Source organism: Anopheles darlingi, chromosome 3 (assembly GCF_943734745.1).
Source record: "Anopheles darlingi chromosome 3, idAnoDarlMG_H_01, whole genome shotgun sequence".
Taxonomy (NCBI): Eukaryota; Metazoa; Arthropoda; class Insecta; order Diptera; family Culicidae; genus Anopheles; species Anopheles darlingi.
In genome coordinates this window covers 45,514,542-45,537,041 of record NC_064875.1, presented here as the reverse complement: position 1 = coordinate 45,537,041, position 22,500 = coordinate 45,514,542, and the positions used below count along the sequence as shown (strand labels likewise).

At 49.0% G+C, this 22,500-nt stretch overlaps 1 protein-coding gene across 2 annotated transcripts in view; it reads right to left on the bottom strand.

The window, feature by feature from the left end:
• Positions 1-22,500, bottom strand: part of LOC125954569 (triple functional domain protein) — a 57,069-nt gene that overhangs the window by 15,539 nt on the left and 19,030 nt on the right. For both annotated transcript variants that reach the window (XR_007469044.1, XM_049684973.1), the window contains exons 6-7: positions 8,129-8,387; positions 2,850-2,925 (exon numbers count right to left, since the gene is read on the bottom strand). Coding sequence is in view for 1 of the 2 variants with exons in the window: in XM_049684973.1 (XP_049540930.1) it covers positions 2,850-2,925; positions 8,129-8,387 (335 nt within the window). In the remaining variant the exon portion in view is untranslated. The remainder of the gene's footprint in view (positions 1-2,849; positions 2,926-8,128; positions 8,388-22,500) is intronic.

Genomic DNA, 22,500 nt, shown 5'->3' with positions numbered 1-22,500 from the left:
GGCGTGGTGAGCTGAATGAGGTAGTAACAATCCGTCAAAAAAAAAAAAAACAAAAAACAAAATGAACATCACATTGGCGTCACAACGGTTTTCGTCATTTTATGATGTCCAAGCAACCAGAGAGCTTCAGCCTTGACCAAACATAATGCCGTACCTGCAAAAAAAAAACACCTGCATGAAAGCAGTTTCATGTTACGGTCATGTTACCACCACAGCAAAAAAAAAACTCCACCATAAAAAGGACTCGCCCCGAAAGGGCACCGCGCACCTTAAATACCAAGGATTCATTTCATTGTATACCGTCGTATACCGGGGGTAAACACTCGTTCCCCCCCCATTCAAAGGGATACAAACAAACAAAAACAAAAAACGAAACCAACCTGTTCCATTCAGCGCCTGTCCTGGCGTTCCCCCCCCCCCCTCCCCACCCGCACGCCAGCGTATTTGTTGCTGTTTTCCCTCGACAGAGTATTTATTAATTCAAATTATCATCCGTCTTTCCGCCTCGCCTCGCACACCATTGCGCCAGGGCAGGGCAGGGGGCAGAGGTCAAAAAAGTGCAGCAGTGGAGTGGAATTAACAAATTATAATAGCCACTTTGGATCATCCCCTACCCAACGGGGTGTGAGGGGTGTTGTAGCGAGAGAGCTGGCCGTTGGTCACAACCACCACGCTGCTCTCATTCGCTTTTCCCTTGCGGAAATGCGCACCGGCCCGGTCGGTCGGTCGGTTTTTCCAGGAGTGCCGTATGATGCCGTTTGTCGTAAAAACCAAGGAAGAAAAAAAAGAGGACGACTACGTCCTGGTGGTGGTGGTGGATCGGATCGGTAAGCCGCGTCGTCGCCGTCGTCGTACATCTTCTCTGTTTTTGGATGGTCCATTTTGCGGTCTTTCTTCAACAGGTTCGTGCGCTTTGGCCTGCGAGAACTGCTTGCCCGCCGGCCTGCCTGTAGGCGAACACTTTATTACATTTTATCCACCCCTCAAAACCCTCCGACCGTTTGTAAGTTTCATATCACGGCACAGCGTCCCAACCGTTTGATACCGTTTGATGTCCTTTCCCTCTTTCTCTCTATTTCTCTCTATTTCTCTCTCTGTCTGGACAGCACCATCTCCTTCACCGGGTGTGTGTGGCGTGTTGTGGATCATAATCATCACCATTAAGTATCCCGTAACCCCCAGGATGAGCCTGCAGGGATCGATAATGCTATTTGGAGGAGGGCATAATACCATTAACAAGAGCGACATGTCCAGCGCTAGGTCGTCCTAGACGATATGATATTCCCTTCGATGCTGCCGTTGCTGCTTGGGATTGTTTTGACCATCGCCCCACCCCCCGGTGTAACCGGTTGGTCGATGAAGAGAAGATAAGAAGAGAGCTACGAGAGCAAAGCATGCCAATAAACAGATTCGACGACCACGATGACGTCCGGCGCCTTTGTACCGGACGATCAAGGCGACACACCGGTCCGCCACAGACGGTCGTCTCCACCAGCATTCCCATTTTATGACACAAATTCTGCTACCGTTTAGCAGTGGATCCTTGCCCGCTCTCTAGTATGAGTGTATGAGCGAACACTTATGGAAAGGATTTTGTCACGTGGCATGACACCGAGTAAGCTTCGGCCTTAACACACCTTCGGACCGGAGCTACATATAGCCAACGTGGAGTTGCAGACGGAGAACCGAGAACCGCACCGAATGGTGCGCATCAGTATTCCGTTGACATTTTATCACGGTCGCTTGGCACTTGGTTCGTCCTCGTCCTCGGCGACCGTCCTGGTCCTGTGCGGGTGACAAGCATAAAGTATTCATGGGAGGTGATTCTGTGATGGGTGAAGATAATAAAATTATCCATCGCCATCGCCATGACACACCGGAGGGCAAAACGGAACCTTCCTTTCCTGGTCAAGCCTTGTTGTTGTTGTTATTGTTAGTGCCATGTTTACGGCCAGAGCCGAACCCACATACGACATATTGCGCTGTATAACATATGAACGCGCACGAGGCGACAATCAACACTAACACATCATCAGAGCCGAGGTACCTGGCTATCCATCATGGAGTAACGGTACCGGTAGAGACCATAGCGGCGTCTCCATATCATTATTCATTATTCGTCTACGGTCAATGTTGGCTTTTGGAGGCCGGAATGTTCTCGTTTAAGTACACAGAGCACACGAACCTACTTTGGAACGCTCGTCGGGCACTTCCGTTTATCTGTAACCGTGCCGCGATTATTGCTGGCATGGCCCAAATCGATGCAAACAAAGCCAAACCCACGAGCACTGCAAGTGCAAAAAGAGTGCATCATATCGGACGGGAGTGGTCCTGGTCCTGGTCGTGGCCAAGGGGTTGCAGAAATCAATATTATGCTAACCGATAACCACAGCACAACAACAACACTCGCCCCGTCTGTCTCGCTCAATACCGTTTACCGATGCCGACCGGTGCCGAACCCACTTCCGGTTTTCAATTCTTTGCCTTTTGGGGGTGAAGGTGGAGAAAAACAAAACAGAAAAAAACCCGTCTCCTGACCGATATGCCAATAATCAATATCCCACCACCACCCGTTGGACACTTCAATCGCGATTCGTTTCGAGCGCGTCGAAAGAACGAGAGGAAAGAACCACACAACAGTGAGTCAATATTTATCATTCGGCGGTAGTAGAGTCCTCTGGCAGCGTCCTCGGTCGTCGTACGGGGAACCGTATGACATAAACCCCACAGCCGGTGTCCTATCGAGCATGGTCCCGATGGCCGCCAACGGTAAAGAACAATCGACTGTGTGGACTGTTTGCGATGAGCTCCTCCTGTTCCTGCTTCTCTCCGCAAACGGGCTCACTTACCCGCTGAAGCCTTTCCGTTTGTTGACGGGCGATGTGTGCTGGTTCGGTAGGATGCAATCACTTTCCTGGGGCACTTCTGCAAAGACAGAGCAAGTAAAAGAGAGAAAAAAAAAGATTAGAGATGAGAATGGCTCATTCGTTTCAATAGTATCATCACCATCATATCCGGGGGAAGAAGTTTGAAGATCTGTGAAAGAAGCCACGAATAGGACCATCAAAATGTAAACCGTTGTACAAGCACTAACTGTCATAAAAGAATAGACCGATCCACATACACATTTAAGAGTCTCTCCCGCCCTCATTACAGCTCCTCGCTTGATACTATCTAACATCATAAATTGCTTCTTGGCAGTAACGTCGTGCTGGCACACACACAACACCCATATTGGCAAAGTTTTTCAATCGACCCAAAAAAAATAAATAAAGCGATTGGCCTTTGTGCTTGGCGGCAGTCTGTTGCCGCACCCGTCGTCCATATCCACATGCATCCCCGGAACCGGAAAGGGTCACTGGCTAGCAGCGCCACTAGTTGGAAGGGGCCGCTCCAGTTTTCAATAATAAATGACCGCAAAATGGCGGCCACTTATTGGGGTGCCGGTTGAGCGGTTTGGTGCTACTGCTACGGTTTGCTCTGCTCCTCCCATGGCCCTTGCTTGACCCCGTGCCCAACAAAAAACCAAATCGGCGAAACCAAAGAGATGCGAACGATGCGTATCCTTCGGGGTCGAACGGTCGATCGATCGAGCGACGCGGCGCGACTTTGTTAGTGGGGACGCTGTAATTGCGATAAAATGAAGGATTCGGTTTGCTCGTTGTGCTACTGTTTGTGGATGTCCCTGGAAGGGCGGGTGTGTGCATAAACATAATCCGATAAATTGTTTTCCCTGCGCGTGGCTATGGCGAGGCGGCCCTTGAGCTGGTTTTAATGGCTTTTGCGTTCGCGATCACGCAGGAGAGAGGGCACGGACTGTTCGAGCTGGTCGAGTGGTTAGAGGATTCCATTTTAGAGAGCCAGCAAGAGTACGTGGCCGCAGCAAACGCGCAACTTGGTGCGGCGGCTTATGTGGCTTATATGCACCACCTCCGGTGAGGGTGCTTGCGACATACGCGAGTGTGCCAATTGAGCGTTGTCGGTCGGGCAATCATTACAAGGACGGGTAAGCCAGCCAACCAACCACCACTAGCCCATCCGCCAACCGAACAATCCACGTTAATGGTCAACAGGCTGGCTGGTTGGCTGGCGGGTTGCGTGCAGCCGGCCGAGACCGCAATCCAAGCAGCATCTCTCATCCCGGTGGTGTCCGTGTTTATTCGCTGGCCGCCGCCGCCGCCGCCGCCGCCGCCGCCGTGTCACGTTGTCGGCTTCTTTCGTTTGAAATCAAATGCAATTTATCATTTCCATTCCCGTGGACAAGCCGGACAGAACGGTATGGGTTTGGAGGGGGGCAGTACATGAGTGTTGTGCTGGCAAGGCGCAGGCAAGGAGACGGATGAAAACGGGGATTAGCGCGTGTGAACAATGCACCATACTGTCCTTCTCGTTACCACCGTTGCGCCACCGTCCAGCGGTCCCATCCCACCGGCACGCTCTCTCTCTCTCTCTCGAACTCGAGCACCACACTGCTTGGCCACACACAACACAGAGTGTAATAAGAACTGACACTTCTCCAACATCTCGTGGCTACAATCTGGTGGCCAAGATTTAATTTAGAATGCCTATTTTGGGATCCCAGTCCCCCAGAGATGGACAGTTGACCACCACCACCATCGTCGTTGTTGTCGTTGTTGTCACTGTCGCTGTCGCTGCTGTCGTGGCTATGTCCGGGCTACATTATTATTATAAGCCGTTCCATTCCGCTGGACCACTGTGGTTGCAGCTCTGGTGGTCGGAAAGGCCGGTGGTAGTGTCCGGCCGCGAACCAATTGCGCATCCAAGTCCGACATTAATTGAATTGGGGGATGGTTGTCGTGTCGTGGAGGAAATGGCAGGCTGGGCGCCCGTGAGCGCGCGCGGCAGAGTCGGCACAAACATAACACTCAAGATCCAATAAGCGGATGTCGGCGTGATTCATTTTCTGCTGTACTGTTGTGTTGCTGCCGCTGCTGCTGCTATGCGCTGGAGATCACGTTTAATTGTAGAGTAAATTGTTTTCAAACCATCCGTGGGATGTTGCGCGGTAAATGGGAACGAAAAACGGAGAAAGCAAAACGGCAACCATTTGCCCCTGACTCCGTGCTTAAGTTGTGTGAACCATTGAGCCAATGTTAATCTGCATTAGCATCAACTGACCTACTTAACGGGAACTGCGCTGGTTGCTCTCTCTCTCTCTCTCTCTCTCATCGAAGGTCCCGAGGACTGATGCTGGAGAGCTGGACTGAGGAGCCTTGGGCCTTGGATACTGCAAAATCCAACGGCACCGTGTGCAACATAACGGTTCGATAAGCAATGGCACTGGGGCGGCTAGATTGATCGAAGGTCGAAGGGCTTTAGATTCACCAGATCCTTCTCATCTAGAGGCTACATCAAAGTAGTCTGGGCCCTGAAGGCGCCTGGTATGGGATGCCCGTCTGGCTAGCTACTTGTGATCGTACCAAGGGCCCTAATTTGATAACTATCGATAACTTGACTAATCGGTCTCCTCCCCACACTCTCTCTCTCTCCCTCTATCTCACTTGTGGAAACACTGTAACGTCTCATTATCGTTCGGATTGGCTTTGGTATCTATAGCCTGGGTTCGTAACGCTTGCTGAAGGGAGTTTATTTTTGGGTCACTTCTTCACGAAACCCCTTTAACCTAGGAGCAGGCGATAGTTAATTGTCGATCTAAGGATGCTGTGCTGAATGACGTAGTTGCGGTGATGGAGCGAGCGAAGCTACACAAACACGCAGCCGAACATGATGGGGAGGCTGGATGGGGTTACATGTCCCGGCGGTATATGTCATTGCCAAGGGACGATGATTTATGCTGAGTGTAAAAATATATTCTAACTGTGTGTCAAATGTCGAGTTGGTGAACAGAAGATGGTAATTAACAGCCACCTCGTCATCCTGTCCGGCCATAACGGATTGAATTTAGCCAATGAATGTTTCACTACCAATGAATGTTTCGAGCCTTTCTAGCATTCTAGATGAAAAATAATTTTAAGATAAATTTAGGTTTGGGAATGAATGCCGGACCAGATCTTGCAGGGAACCGTCTGAAGCATTATTGTACTCGAAAGCAAGCGATTCGTGTGCGCCTCTTTTCTCTCATTTATCGAGTCTTGATTTAGACCAGCTATGGTTTCAAACGACACAAACCCTTCATCTTACCGTGACCAACTAATTACCTAAAAATATGAGCCCACAGCGTGCTGCCTGCTATCACCAATGTTGCTCCCAACACATTCGTGACACATAATAGCGCGCCATCGACCACGTGCCGATGCTGCTGACAGCGATACGACAGAGCAGCTCCATGAAACGCGCTGAGTAATGAACGCATGTAAAACGTAGTACCAAAGTGAAACAGTTCAGCGCAATGAGCCGCCCACAGCGTCTAGCGCCTTATCAAAGGCAACATTCGCCGGATTTCCATGATGCGTCAACCCGCTATGATATCGAGCATGATTGTTTGTACATAGCGCCATAGCTATGATGATACTGCTTCGAATAGGGAACGGTTCTAGACCCTGATCCTGAAGCAACAAAGCAACCACAGGGCCACAGGTTTACTCTTTATGTCGTTGCCACAGTGGGGAAATGGCAACAAAAGAACGCTCAAGATGATTAGAGGCGTTCGCCCCATAATCACCAGCACTGGCGTTGTCAACCAGCTAACCATCCATTCAGCGAACCAAGGATAAATGGTTCCATATAACGGATGGCGCCTCTATCGTACGCCACACCATGGGTATTGTTTATTTTTAACTCTTGCAAAAACAAACTGCTTCGGCGACGGTCTTTAGATTAATTGATGGAGAACAATCGAACAGTTAAGGCACGGATTAGAGTGCGCCCTAAAGAGGAACCCGTTAACCTCTGACTCCAAAGTGGAGTCGTTTAATCCTTGGGATGGTTGGCCAACTGGAGGTTACGAGGTACTGATTCGTACAATTCATATTAATTGCGTCAGTTAACACGAATGGACGGTAAAAAGATGCCGTTATCGAGCAACTTCACTGAGTTATACCATACACTCCTTTTAGGCGCCATTAGAGGTTGAATCAAGCAAGTGCTCAAAGTTAGTGCTAGAGATGATGAATGTTACTGTGCATGGAAAACGGCACCGTATCACCGCGCTTTTGATGTGTGGTCTATGTGTTCCATAGCTAGCGGTGTGGTCTTGGAAGTGGTTATTCCATTGGAGTGCTGCGCCAACTGTAGTCCAGCTAAGTAGAGGAGCATCCATTTTCATACTCAACCTGTCGCGATGGAGACGTAAACGACGAGCGGGTTGCAGAAAATACACGTGGAGGACCACTGCGTTGAAGGAAACAAATTTGAGAACGCAATCGTCCAGTGAATACAACCACCGCAGGCATTCGGTTGAATGCTGGTCTGAAACGTTTGTCGTTTGACGTCGACAGTACAGACAGACGCAGGCGGCAGGCAGCCGGCCTTTAACGGCCATCAATCTTCTTCCCAGGCCTCGACAAATGGCCGTAGGACAAACGTGCAACTCCATGGGCAGAGCGTGGGCTGCCCAATATGATCCCACGGAGTGTGTTTTGCGTGTCCGTGTTGATTCGCCGGAACTGAACCACAAACGAAACGTCAAGCTCGCAGGCAGTCATGGACACACGCATGCAAGCATGCACGCACGCACGCACGCACGCACGCACGCATGCACGCACGTCGTTCGTTCGCTCTTGACCACAACGGGTTGACACAAGGTGGGCTCCGGAGAGAGTCAATTTCCGGTCGATTCCGGCTTTAGCCGAAAGGATGGAGTGGAAGCGAATGGATTGATTGCAAACCGGTCGAAGGGTCTGATGTCCGGAGCATTTATCTCCCGTGCGGCAATTGATCGTAATGAAATTGTGGTCTCATGTTCAGCTTGCTTGTAGTTGGTGGTGGTCGGAAACATTAACCAACACTTTTCTCGAAGCGTATCGCACACCGTCCACCCAGTCGACCATCATATCAATTAATCGAACATGTATCTCTTCTATTTCTCCTGAGGCGCACGGAGAGGCTCGTACGAGCGTGGTTAGTTGCGTGAAAGAGGTCCCTCCTTTGCAGTCCGAAGTCCTAGAAAGGACGAGAGAAGCACCTAGGGTGCAGGACTAATGCTTACCTCCTAGGGTATCCGAGTCACGCTGTTTGCTGCTCAGTTTACTGTGGGACGAAGGCAGCGGTTTCAGGACGGCCACCGGCACCAGTCCTTCCGAGCTATCGGACGCATTGATCGACAGGCGGACGAGGCAGTACTCGGGCGCACCCGAGCAGCTCATGTCGACGATCTCGACCTGCTGACCTTTGGTGACGCTCAGCTCCGACGAACCCGGGGCTGCCATATGGTCCGCTATGACCCATGTCATCTCAGCTAGTCCGCCCTGTAAAGAGTAGCAAAGCAAAGAAAGGAGGAATTTAGGCACACGTACGAACAGAAAACACGGGAAGTAATAATATGCAGTGAGAGCCAACCGATCGACGGGGACATTTGCCGCAATTGGGTAAGCGACGGCCCGGCAGGGGGTGAATTACTTCCGAATAATCAATAGCCATTTAACTGTGCCCGGCGCACGCTATACTGTATACGCTTAATTTATACGAAAGCTCAGGCTTCTGGCGAACGGTGGCCACAAACGCATGTCGCTTTTGTAACACCCTGTGAGCTGTAAGCAATCGCTAGCAAATTTCGGCCTCCATATGGAACCATCGTACGTACGCCGGAATCGATTTCCCAATTTGTCCTCACCAGCCATGTGTCGGACCGGCCCAGCGTGTGTTGTACGTCGCTTTCCCGGTTTCATTGGAGCCAGTGATTGACAAGTTTGATAGAAAGGGGAATAGGCAACTTTGATTTCCTACGTCCAACCTTCACTTTGTAGTGCACATCAACAACTAGCAAGCACTGGAATTATCAATGCTACCGAGTATGCCTAATGGACAGATATTCATATGAGCTAGGGTAGCTAGTATTTATCCAGTAACCAGTAACGGGAAATTTGGTAGAATTGTGCGGTATTTCGATAAATATTTTCCCAAAAATTCAAATTTAATTCGAACTTTCCAAGTAGTAGCGTGGTGTACCTGAATCCGTAAGCACCAAACAAGGTTCGGTTTTCTGTGCATGTTCTAATTCCATCCAGTACGGTCGTAGGCTATAATTATCACGAATTCTCGGTGGATGGTGACACCGTCACACCGGCTGTGCCGGGAATATCTGGTACACATTTATAGCCGCTGCTCGTCAATGGGAACGGTTTTTGGTTGAAGTTGCGATCCCAAGCCTCAATTTGATCCGATTGATTGAACATGAAACGCGCGTAGAGTCACAAGCGGAAGTGATATTTATTTTCGAACCATTACAGGCGTAATGGCAGGATTTGTACTGGTTTTTTTTGGTGTATTGTAGCTATAATATAATGGATCAATTTTCAGTAGCGAATGATCGAATGTATCTGTGTGTAACGAAAGTTGAGGCAAACAGCACCACACAGACTCACAATTGGCATGGGACCAAACTTGGGGCGTGAAATATTGGAAATGTGTCATTAGGAACGATGATCGACTATCTGGTTAGCAACTTGTCACCAACCACAACAACTCACTAGCCACGTGCAGCAATCCAAGCCGTGGAAACAAAACAGAAAGGTGTTTCAAGTCGACAAATGACATGCACTGGGCCACAGACTTACACCGCTAGACCACCACTGCGGTATTTTAAAACCTATTCCTAGTACCATGCTATATGCTAATCCGGCATAATGATTGGCGCTGATGGTTCGATAGGTTTGAAAAAGAAGAAAGAAAGTAGAATTGACACTCGAACAAACGAATTTAATAACCCAAGTGCCCGCATTGCATCACGGCACGAGCCTAACAAGGACACTATACACATGCCACACACACACACACACGCATTTCATTTGATAGAAAGTTAAATATTTACAATTCATGGCCGCTCATCGTCAAGGCACGCAACGTAAGGGTGCGCTATACTATGTGGGCTATATATTGCCACATCCGAGAAGTGCAGCAATGAAGGACGAAAGGACGAGAAGAGCTGTGTTCGCCATCGCCATTCTCCTGCAGGTGATTATGTATCCTTTTGCAAGGATTAAGGTATGCTGAATTGGGAGAAGAAAAACACGCCCAACACACACACACACTCGCACACATGAATACCAAAGGAGCCCGGGAATATTCCAGTGCCGGTAGCATGTGTGGCGTGAGCGAAACGAGGATACGTTGCATGATTGCACCAGAATGCAAAATGATGCTGCCGCCGAGTGCTACCACCCACCGCCACCGCGTACGATGCGTCTCCTGCTCCCATCGCTGCTTATGATCTCTATCGTGCGCTTCCGGGTGCGGTCCGTGTGTCCCCGGTTGCACCCGTGTATCCGGGACCTTGTAACCCACTTCGGTTAAATAAACTTCCATTCATTCGGTGGCACCAACCTTCAGCCTCCTTCTTTCCCATGCTCACACCGGGACTCGTAACGAGGGGCTCGGAAACGAAACAAATTGAAGCAACGTCCCGTTGGCAAAGCACCTGTCTCCTCGGCCTCGGGCACACACACTACGGCATGCACTAGCAGCAGCCAGGGTGTGCCCTGGGAACGCCATCCAGTCGGTCGTCGGTGGGATGCTTTTGATCAACGGAGCGCGCTCGCGTATCCACATCTTGCTAAGGGAGGGGATAGGATGTTGCGCAAAGAAATCCCCTTCGGGGGTCTTTTAGGAAAAGGTATCCACCTCTTCCAGCCGTACGACGACGAGGGCAAGCACATTCCTCGAGTGCATGTTTTCGGAACATTCTGGCCAGCAGCCGCAACAGCAGCAGCAGCAGCAGCAGCAGCGTGACCTTATGTTGAAAGGAAAAAAAGGTTGAAAACAGAGGCCGCTGGAGAGATGGAATGCGATGAGGGGGACATTATGTAAGCTCATCTGCTCATCGCGAATGATACGCGGCATAACATAGTACAGCGCATCGAAAAAGCCATGATCGGGATCGGTGAATCAAAATCAGCCAAACATCATCAACGAGCGATTGGTGGTTGCAAGGTTCCCGGTGTTGCGTTTTGTTGGTGGCCACGACCACGATTCGCATATTCGCAACGCGCGAGGACTGCAAGGAATGATTGAATAACTGGTCCACCTTTGCAATCTCCTAGTGTGCTGCGCTACTGATAGCGTTACTGCTGCTGCGTTTGCACACTAATCCTTTCCCTCGAGCCCACTAATTGATAGCAGCTCGCACACGGAAGCCTACCCTTATCCTGCTGCTGCTGCTGCTGCTGTCCCCGACAGCGCTGAAGCACCGTTCGAAAACAACACTCGAAACTGCGCTGCTCACATACCGTATACCCGATCGATATCAGATCGGGTACGACCCGATACGGTTTGCAACACTCCGGTGTCGGTGTTGTTAATGTGGAATTCAATTTACACGTGATCGAAGCCACTCTTGTCCTCTTCCCCCTTCCCCCCCCCCCCTCCCCCCGGGGAGGGCCACATCGGCATTGGCGCAAGGTGCAATCAATTGTCACATTGGTTTGCAACCCGTAATGCAATTATTAGATGCATGCTACCTGATAACGAATGGGTGGGTGGATGGGTTTTGCCTACACCCCATGGCCACAGAACAATGGTACGGTAGGATTATAGAGCCAAATTGGGTGCCTCGTTGGGAAGTCAGTTCGATCGGAGAGGCTGAGTAACTTTTGAATCACTGGGGGGATTATTGATGCAACTTGGAAAGGCTTTAGTGGCTACACTGTAACCGACGAGAAATGGGAATTGTTGAAACGTTTTTTCGATTCGTTTCGCTTCCGAATATACGATTTGTTCGGATGATGATAACTAAAACCATTTACATCTTTTTTATGTAAAAATCGTTAAAAAAATTCATCGTTAACTTCAAAGTGAAAATACGATGATTAATTTAAAATCCAAGGCTATATCTCAAGGCACTAATATCCTTCCAAAAAGCATATCGATTTTAATACCTTAGATAATTGGGCACGAAATGCATTTAGCTTTTTTGTTTAGCAAACAGTGCATTGGTGCTAAGAGTGAATTTTTGCAGAAATGTCTCTGAGGAATTAATGCCATTTATGTATTTTTTAATATGCTCTTATGAAACTGCTGCCTAATATTCTTGACAAGTTGTAGTTTCGTGCGATATTAATGAAACACAAGATGGGGTTTGTTAAAAAATAATACTAAAAATAAGCTTTTATTGGTCAGAAATACCCATAGTCCTCCTTAAAGTTTGTGGATGGACTCGAATATTCTTCGAAATACATACTTTCAAGATTTGTTTCAGGTACTCTGGATTATAGATAAAGCATGGAACAGATAATATTTGACCGTACAAAATAGGTCATATCGCCGTCAAAAAAAAGACGTAAAAAGAAAAGAAAGGTGTCATTTTGTATGTTTTCTTATTGTCTTTAATAAGAATATTGAAGCAAATTATACATTCGTTTTTTATATTTTTAAGTTTCCTTGTGATAATTGTCCAATAGAAATCGATGGAACGGAAATCCAGACATTTTGTTGGATTGATAGTTTTTCCTATGAAATCGATCCGTTTGAATACAAAAAGTAAATGCCATACCTTCGGCAAGAACATTAGTGGACACATGAAGAACAAAATCCTTTACTGTAGACATTCTTTTTTTGCAAAAAAAAATCGAATGAACGTTGTCCCAATGGTGAAAACATTTGGTTTGTTTCAACAATTTCAGATCCCATGCCAAATCATCATCTTGTGGGCAAATTTATCTGCGTAAATAAACCAAACCCTTACTAAACCATTCCCGCTATGATTGGCAAAGTAATTTTTTTTGCCCGGTATTTTTCGAAATGCATTTTTACGAGTGTTCCACCATCCATCGAAATGCATGGTTTGAATTCGGTCAACGCTTGTTCATACAGCTGCACTGCACGGATTTGGGCAATAAAACTGTGCTCTAGGTCCTATTTGGCTATTTTCTGGCATGATACGATCTCAAAACTTCTCACGAACATTTTTGCCGAACTGTTATGTCGACTGTCGTGAGTTTTTTTTAGTGGAATCATACTGAGATATCCCAGGATTGTCGACTCACTTTCATCAGCAGATTCGGGCATTCGTTACACTTTTGTTACACTTTTTCGGCTGTTTTATTTTGCTAGAATCAAGATAAAAGTGCTCAAGTAACGTTTAAATATGGTATTTTTAGTTGAGTTTCGAAATTTCAAGACTTTCAAGGTTTTTTCTCCAGCCAAATCGAATTTTAATAGAGAGTGTGCAGATTTTTTTGGCCTTTCGTTTTCCATCGGCGATATCTTTTGAAGGCGTGGATCACTAAATAAGCAGACTACTATGATTAAATCGCTGTCAACAGAATGGCAAAGCGACCACTATGGGCGCTGCAATGATTAAAAATTAGCAACCAAATATTAACTGATCCATGCTTCAGTGCCCTTATGGAATCTCCTGGCAAACGATGACAGTTCTAGGAATACAAATCAATCGATCGTTGTTGTCGCTATTTAAAGCACGGACATGGAAAGAGTCGAATGTGAATGATAAAATATTCAACGCTTCGTCGTAAATAACCACGACCAATACATAAACGCGCGACATCATTCGCCCCAGGAATTTCCCACACTTTTACTACGCATTTCTAATATCTCCAACAACAAATGTTGTACATTTACAACAAAATCATCACTCAGAAATGCTAGCGCACTAGTGGAACAACGGGAAATTTCCACGAACATTACCAATATTCCCCACTAATACTCCAATACAACATGGCAGCTTCGTCATTGGCAGCTAAACGTACAGTGTCAATGACTAATGTTGTTTGGGCGCGATCGGTCGATGATGCTCGTGCAATAAGAGGTGGGGATTCAACCGAACTCGTTAAACATTTCCTTCACATTAAACACATTGTATCGAAGTGCAAACCATCGTCACTAAACACTCTGCAAAACCCGTTGTGTTGGGCAAACAGACAGAACACATCGGGAACACCGAAACAAAAAAAAAAAACAAACCAGGTGACACCAAGGCAATGATGATGACGCCAATGCCTCTGCCACCAACGACGGTTCTCGGTTAGGTGGGTGGTTTTGTTGCTCCCGAGACAATATTGACCAAAAAGGGGGGAGGGGAGCCTATCCCTCCCTCATTGCGTCACTTGTAGCTAGTAAGTGATTTATGTTCGTGTCGAAGGAGGGAAGTTTTCTTACTTTGCGAAAGAACTGGAACGATCCCGGTGAGTCGATCGTGTGCTGGCGGGTAAGCGTTGCGTGCGATGGAACGCTACTCTGCCGGAACCAGGGCAACGATATCTTGCGGCCACTCTTCTTCGTCGAACCGGTCGGAAAGAGGCTGCTGCTCGGTCTGACCGCATCAACGCCACCACCACCATCAGTGCAGTCTCCTCCACCGCCCTTATCGACGCTACTGCTGTTGTCGGCACCGCTGCCACTGCCGCTGGACACTACTTTTGACATGTTTGTTGGGGCCAAACCGAAGGACGAAGGTTCGAGGATTCGTTGGCTAAACCACAACCTACGGTGGTTATTACACTACTCCCGCACTGCTCCCGGTAGCTTGACGAGTGACACGACGTACAAACAGACGAGTAATCGCGCACAACATGCTTTAGGGTAGAGCGAACGTACCAGGGAGTGCGCGCGAGAGAGAGAGATTCAAACCCTTCAATCTACACTCGAATACGGCGAAGAACACAACACCACAGCAGCGTAATTCGTTTTATCACTTTATCACAAGTGTTTCACGCGGAACGCTTGGCCTACTGCACACTCTAATCCGCAAGGATGCACCACCACCTGCCTGCCACCTGCCGGCGCCGTAATAATCCGTACAGGGCGAGCAACAACTTTAACACTTATCACCTAAACCAACAAAAACCGTCGGCAAAACGGTGGTGGCCGATTTGCGAGTTTATTGTTTGCCTGCCCTGACCCCAGGCCCGTGTGTGTATAGCTCCTTTAACAGATGTTACTACTGCTGCAACGGCCTGCTACTGATGCTGCTGCTGCTACTGCTGTAAGGCGATGAAAGGAAGGGCTCCGGTCATCAATTGAATTTACAGCCCATTAAACAGCACGACAGGCCACGGGGCCACACAAACCGTACAAAGGGGAGGACGACACCCGAACCACCTGGTACGGTGGTGGCCATATTATGCCCGTTTCGCGAAGCGACACACTCGTGGGAAAACGATTCCAAACTCCACATCGCGTACGAAGCTAGAAGCTAGAAGGACGGCCTGGCCCTGGCCCTAGTCCTAGCCCTAGGTCCTCGCTATAAATACGCCCCCCTCGGTACGTACACCGTACGCCGGGCATTGAGAAACAGGACAGGAAGTCGAACGCATGGCCACAGGACAGGAGAAAAATATTGTTTTTTTCTTTTTTTCCTTTCGCGTTTTCCCGTCGTCGTCGTCATCGTAGAAGGCGTCCAAGGTCAGAACCCGAAGCCGAAAAGAGACAAGACAAGAGACGGCCGCTAGTCCGTACGCGCGGATTGGAAATTTTTGCAAACCCGAGGTAAAATGGAAAACTGGAAAATCCACTCGCCAGAGAGGCCAGAGAGGGAGAATGGAAGGAAGGGGGGAAGATGTCTTTGTGACGGAAATAAAACACGCCACTCAACCACCTCACAAAACACTCGATGATGATGATGACGGTGACGGTGTGTCCGTCCAGCAGGGAGGATGGTGTGCTTCCTCTGCTTCCGATTTCAATCCCCCTCTTTTCGATCGGCATTTTGTCCCTCGAAATCATCACTTCACTTGCTCGGCGTGGAATGGATGAATGTAGGGTGTACGAGTGAGAGTGCGTTGATGACAAAGTCCCGGCATTCGGACGCCAACTCGCGCCCCTCGCACCCGGTCAATACATCCCACCCCCACCCGAAGAGGGTGGAATTGTTCATCGGAAATCATCACCACACGATGGAACGCTCTCTTTCTCTCTCTCTCACTCGTGTCTGTGACACCAACAAGTTTGATGAATTTTGATGCTTTTCCATCCGGCCATTCCCCCCACCCCGTCCCTCATTTCGCATTCAAATCGTGGATCGTGGACACGGGAATTTCATAAAATGCTGCTTTTCCCTTTACAAGCAGGAGAACAGGCAGGGAAACGGAGGTCGCTTCGGTGGCGGTTCTGGCGGATTTGTTGAGACATCAGAGCCGGGAGCGATGACATCGATGATTACCACATCCATTATCATGAACTAAGGGTAAGCGATCCGGCGCGCGTAGGACAACAGACAACACGTTACGCACAACACATGCAACAACCGCCCACCCAACCCAGTACGTAGTAACTAGCCACATGAAAGGGTGCGATTGATGTGTGTGGAATGATGAGTAGTATCGTAAATAGGGATGAATCTCATTTTACTCTCTAATCGTCCTAATGGAACGCGTAATGGTGGAAGGGTAGCACAATTCGGGGAACACTTTAAAATGGCACTAAACTAGATTGTGATTAAACCATTCGCGCGGTTGGAGCATTTTTGGTGGTAGTAATTTGGCAATTTGAACGCACGACATGGCGGGTGCATACATTAACTGCATTTACTCATTACATTCTTATTAAATTCATTTACTTTCTAGAAAGTAATGTTAAGTGAATTTGAAAAGCGCAAATGAGTCACAGTAAAAGTTCTTTAAACAGCAACGGAAAAGATGCAAAAATTAATCGAAGGCATACAATAGAACAACTAGTACGTGATCTGTTAATCGATTAAAGAACGATCTAGTTCAATCAATGAATCAAGAGTATTTAATCATGAAAAATGTCCCGAAAGCACAGTACAATGCCATGCAGATGTAACAAAACATGGATTGAATAAGCAAAAATCAAACCAAACTCAAGTGTCTTGTATTCTGTTGTGTAAAACGATGTGATCTGAAGCATTGTTGTAGCTGAGCATGTTTTCCACGCAGTGAAAATTAGTCAGATCAAACTAAAAACATCGTGACAAAACCTCATGTTTGTCCGACTAATTCCCGCCGGGTTTACAACCACCCGGGGGGGGGCTAGCAGCACACGATCCGGTTTACCGATCATTTTAACTGCCACCTGCTGTCAGCCAAACTGACAATAACAATGACGATGACGGCGACAGATGACCACCAGGCACAGGACACGCCACGCCACGCCACGCCAACCATCGTGCGTGCGATCCGGTCCGTGAACGCATAAGCCGCTGCTCGGTTTACTGACCTACAGCGCGCAGCGGGAACAGAACAGCCGACAATAGAGCAATAGAGAGTGAGAGTGAGACTGAGAGAGAACCACCTCGGAACGGATGGATAGAATTTTATAGTTTTTCGGCCACCCAGCAGCTCGGTCGGTCGGTCATCACCGCTAGATGCTGCTGCTGCTGCTGCAACGTGAAAATCCTCATAAAATTGAATACCCCTCCGATGGCCAGATGGCCACGCTGATCATTGGGGAGGGGTGTGGTGATGGTCTCGAAGGTGTTTGGAAAAAGCGGGAAAACTCGGCTCGGCGAGACCGAGGGCCGTGTATGTGTGCTGTTCTGTTTACACTTTTCGGAGGAAGCGGCCAACCGCATGCCACAGCACGCCCCGGTGGTGGTTTGTTCCGGTTATAGCAGCAGCAGCAGCAGCAGCAGCACCGACCAGCAGACGCTTGATAGAATCACAACAATCTAATTTATGACCCTCATCTACTCTTCGTGCTGAAGAGGGTAGACATGCGGCTGCTGCTGCTTTCACTTTCGTGCCATGCCAAGTGCAAGTGGCAGAAGCTGTGCGTGCCGTGCCGTGCGTGCCGTGCCGTGCGGCTCGATGATCTTGATCAGTATGTTCTGCTGTGCAAAGGTCACGACGCCTCAGCTCAGCAGGAGAAAAGTCGTGAAGGTTGGTGTACGGTAGCCATTCAGGCTTCAGACGAAGCCTACTCCGTTCGTTTCAGACCTACGCCGTTCGTTTTCTCGTGAAAAAAAAAAACGATGATGCTCGCACCCTACACACCATAGAGCTCGAAGCTCGTGAAATATTGAAACTGCGACTGCAAATGAATGAAAAACCATTCATCCCTTCTTCTTCGGCGCGACGCCGACGCCGAGGATGCGATCCGCAAATGAATGGCATTTTCATTTACACGCCCGCCAGCAGCATCGTCGCTCGGTGTGGCGTGGGTTTCCACAATAGAAGGTGGTCGAATCCTTCTTGGAAAGCAAGAACGTTGCCACGATCACGACCGAGTCAGTCAGTCAGAAGGAGAGACGGCCAATATGCTATTCAGAAACCCATTCTCTATTCGTTCCACAACCACCGAGTGCGTGCGTACGGCCGGACGGACGGCCGTTGTTGTAATCGTGCTCCTTCCAGGAAGGAACTCTCTAGTTAAAGTTTCCTCACTGCCGCAGGGGGAGTTTCAGGGACATTTTTACACCCAATACCTTCTCATCGCATATAGGTTTTGCGACGCAAATTGGCGCCCATTCGAGGCCGATAATACGACGATGATCTCGAGGGCCGGGGTGGGGGCGAGGGAATCGTCTCGGTCTCGAATGCCCCACACATTGTGGCAGCTGTACAAACAAGCACAGGGTAAACGAGACAAGACGCGCGCCGCCGCCGCCAATGGCGCGTCGGTGGCGTTTGCTTTGCGCTTTGCGAAGACAAGACACACACAAGATGAGATCCACTGCGGTAAAGGCGCATGCCATTGCTGCTACCGATATGCGGACACAAGGTGAAGATGCCCCGCCGTTGCGCTGCGGCATCATTTTCCACTTTTCCGACGCACTGTGACTGACGCACCAACACGGGTGCGTACATGGCGCGGTGGTGGTACTTGCCACACGCCACACGCCACACGGTTACACAACCTAACGGACAGGCGGCAGGACGCTGAAGATGAGAGATTCTTCCCATGCTCATCACCGTCATCGTTGTTGCACACACACCAAAAAAAAACCCCCGATCACTGCCGGCTTATTCGGTGGTCGGGGTCAAGGTGAGAAGACGTCGTTCGCTGACCTTTGCCAAAATTATGATACGCCCACAAGTCGCAACTGATATCGAAGGGTCGCACACAAGAATTCTAGCTCCCGAGCGCCGATAAGGGGGGTGGGGGGAGAGAGGAATGCGGGTGCGCGAACGCGGTCGGTAACGGTAAGCGGATGAATCAAACCTTAACAAACCCACAGAGTGAGAGTGAGAGAGAGAGAGAGAGCGAAGGGATGGTTTGATAGACACACCAGTGATAGCAGCCCTGGGGCTTTATCGCGCGTTAATGACGATAGCAAAAAAGAAGAAAAGAAAAAGCCGACACCAACTGATCCCTGGCACCGACTGGCAGGAATGGTGAACGCGGTTTACACGGCACAATCCCATGTCCCTGAAGTGGTCTTGGAGAAGAAAAAAAAAACAGGCCAAGGAGCAAGCGCCAAAGGCAATCCCTTGACTTGCGTCTCTGTTAACTGTCTTGTTGCAGCTTGCTCTTCCTCTCTCTCTCTCTCTTTGGTGCACGAACGCACGGCTTCACGATACTAGTGCAGAGAGATTCCTTCGAGAATGGCAACAATGGCTTTAGGCGTCATCGTCGTCGTCGGTGCAAGCCATGCCCGTGGCCAAGACGAAAGATTCTCGCGGCGCGTGTGCATGCAACAAATTCGAAATCCATCAGGCGTCGAGTCAAGCACCGTGAGTTATCATTAAACTGGTCACTACAATCACAATCACCACCACCACCAACGCTGCTGTTGCAGTTGCGATACTAAGAGATAACTATGGGTCCGGTACGCGGACACGGCATCCGTTCGTACATAGCACCGCGGATACACTACTGCTGCTGCTGATGCTCGGAGCACGGTGCGATGACGGCGCTGAGCTCTCGGGTCTCTGAACACGACCGCGAGTGTGTCCCAGAGCCCAGAGCAGAAGCGAAGCGGTCGCTTGCTTTGAAGCTCTGTGTGTATGTGAGTGTGTCATTCGATGACGGTCGTGGTGCGCGCGCGAATTCGTGCCCGGCGGTACTCGCGGTCCCGTTATCCGCAGAGTCAAACCAGGGTCCTACCCACTCGACTCGACTCGACGACGACGCGCTGTTGCTCGCGACATCTCGCGACATGCCGCCGCCACCGCCGCCGCCGCACGCAGTACGATCATCACAGGGTACGTAGGGCGGCGCCGTACGTTGCCGTCCACCAAACACCAAAAACCCGATCTCGGCGCATTCACCGTTCATTCACTCTCCTGAAGAGTAACTCTCGCTTTCGCTCGATAGCTCTCTGCCCTGGGGTCCCTCCTCGACTCTCGCTTGGGGAGTATGTGTGTGTGTTTTCATGCGAAGTGGGAAAAGCATACCAGCAATCGCTTGGGGCACTTATCCGTGGAATGCCGTCTTCGTGCTGTACAAAAAAGGATGGAGTAGGAGAAGCAGCAGCAGCAGCAACAACCGAACGCTTGTGGTACGAACAGTGATAAGAATGCTCTCATACGATGCGACAAATGTAAGAGCACCAGCATGAACATACAACGTGAGGGAGAGAGCGAGAACCACCAGCACGAAGTTGATGTTCATTCGGTGTTGGCCAAAGGGGAGGGGGAAGCAGCACTAACCTAGGGCTAGTAGAAGCGGTGTTCATTCTGCGAAAGCTCGCTCGAAACACTTAGCACCGTAATTGCGAGTACGAAAGCGTTACAATCATTCCGAGAAAAAGATTACGAGGAACCACCAACTGGCCGGATGCGCTAGAATGGGGTGGTGATCCTTTGTGCAGAGCTAACGATAGTAGCCTTATCTACGGATGCTGATCGGATCGTTCCAGTCACCGGTACCGGTGAGATTGAAGTGCAAATTGATAATCGACACTATCGCAAACTCATTGGCCCCGATTTACATTGTCTCCGCTGATGGATAAACGCTTTTGTCTTGCGAAAGTGTCCTTACGGTGGTTACGTCACGCATCACTAGCTAACTCACTTGGCCGCTATCCCGCCAAGCAGGACGGAGCAGACTGAAGGATACACACTTTCAAGCGTATTGAAGCGTCTATTATTAGAATATCTATTTATATCATCAACAACACGAGTGGGTTAATGGGTGGTGCCTGGGATGGTGTTTGATGTACAGAAAAGGATAAAATTTCCATTTCTCGCATTGACGGTTGGCGAATGGCATGGAAAGTCCTCATTGTCCATAAACCATTAACAAAAGCGAGCGGATACAAATCAGAGACGCAAGATAATCAAATAATATGCTGCTATCAATGAGACAAAAAGGCGCAACAACAGTAATAATGCAAGGTTTTAGGAAGTGGCGTGGAAACGCCTTCCGGGATAAGGGAAACCATGAAGAGGTAGAAAGAGAGAGAGAAAGAAAAGAGAGCGAAAGTGACAGAAAGAGAGTTACACAAACTCTCGGATGATTTGAACACACCGGAAACCCGTCAATCGTAGAGAAGCCATAATCTGAGAGAAGACGCAGCAGCAGTAACCGAGAGATAGCTGATGCTGAGGGGCAGCGATGACCAAGTCAAACAGTCGACCAAAACAAAGAGCTCACTCACGGCGGTAGAGGAGGGAAGTGATAGCGTACCGGCATATTGGCATGCCAACGATGGTTGGTAGTATAGCGCGAACATCACAGATAGAGAGAAATAAAGAGAGAGAGAGCGCAAGAAAGCGGGCGAATCGAATGAAGCCATGAGTGGAATCCGCGCGTGAGAGCGTGCCAGAGGTCAAGCAGTGAACACAGCACGAACGCGGCACGAAACGAGAGGACCGGGTGGAGCATGCCGGAGGCTGGTTGGTTGGCTGACTGGCCAAAAAGTGTCCTTGAATCAATCTTGGATGATAAAATTATTATGTAATAGGCAGTTACGGTACGATACGGTACACGGAGTACGCGGAACCATGACTGGATATGGACGCTTGGGGGCATATTTGATGTCGCCGAATCGGTCGTAAATAGATGCCGGTTTGGATATTTGTCGGCAAAATAAATTGAAAACAAACACGCCACAATGATAACAGTTGTTGTGTTGCAATAAATGTGGTCCGGCCACAGCATGCCGTGGACGTGTGTTAAGCAGCGTGTCGATGGAGACGCCTGGTACGCCACCGGTACGATTAGGCAGCGTACTTTACTTCGCAGAATCTATCAATGATTTCATTTCAATGCGCTGTTGGTAGTAAGACACGTAAAAAGAATTGTGAATAAGAAAACAAAGGGGGAAACTCTCAATATGATGCCAAGAAATGCACACACATACATTACGGGTAAATTTTTGGAATGGACGAACAAATGGAATCGAGTTCGGGATCCTGATCATCCCATCCAAGCAGAAAACATCTTTCATCGGAGCGCAGAGTAATTCAGAAGAAATCACAAAACTGTCAAACAAACGGAGCTAAACCGAGACGGCAACTCATGCAGCATCCATCGCACGGTTCAGTCCCTTGTCCTTCGTTTTTG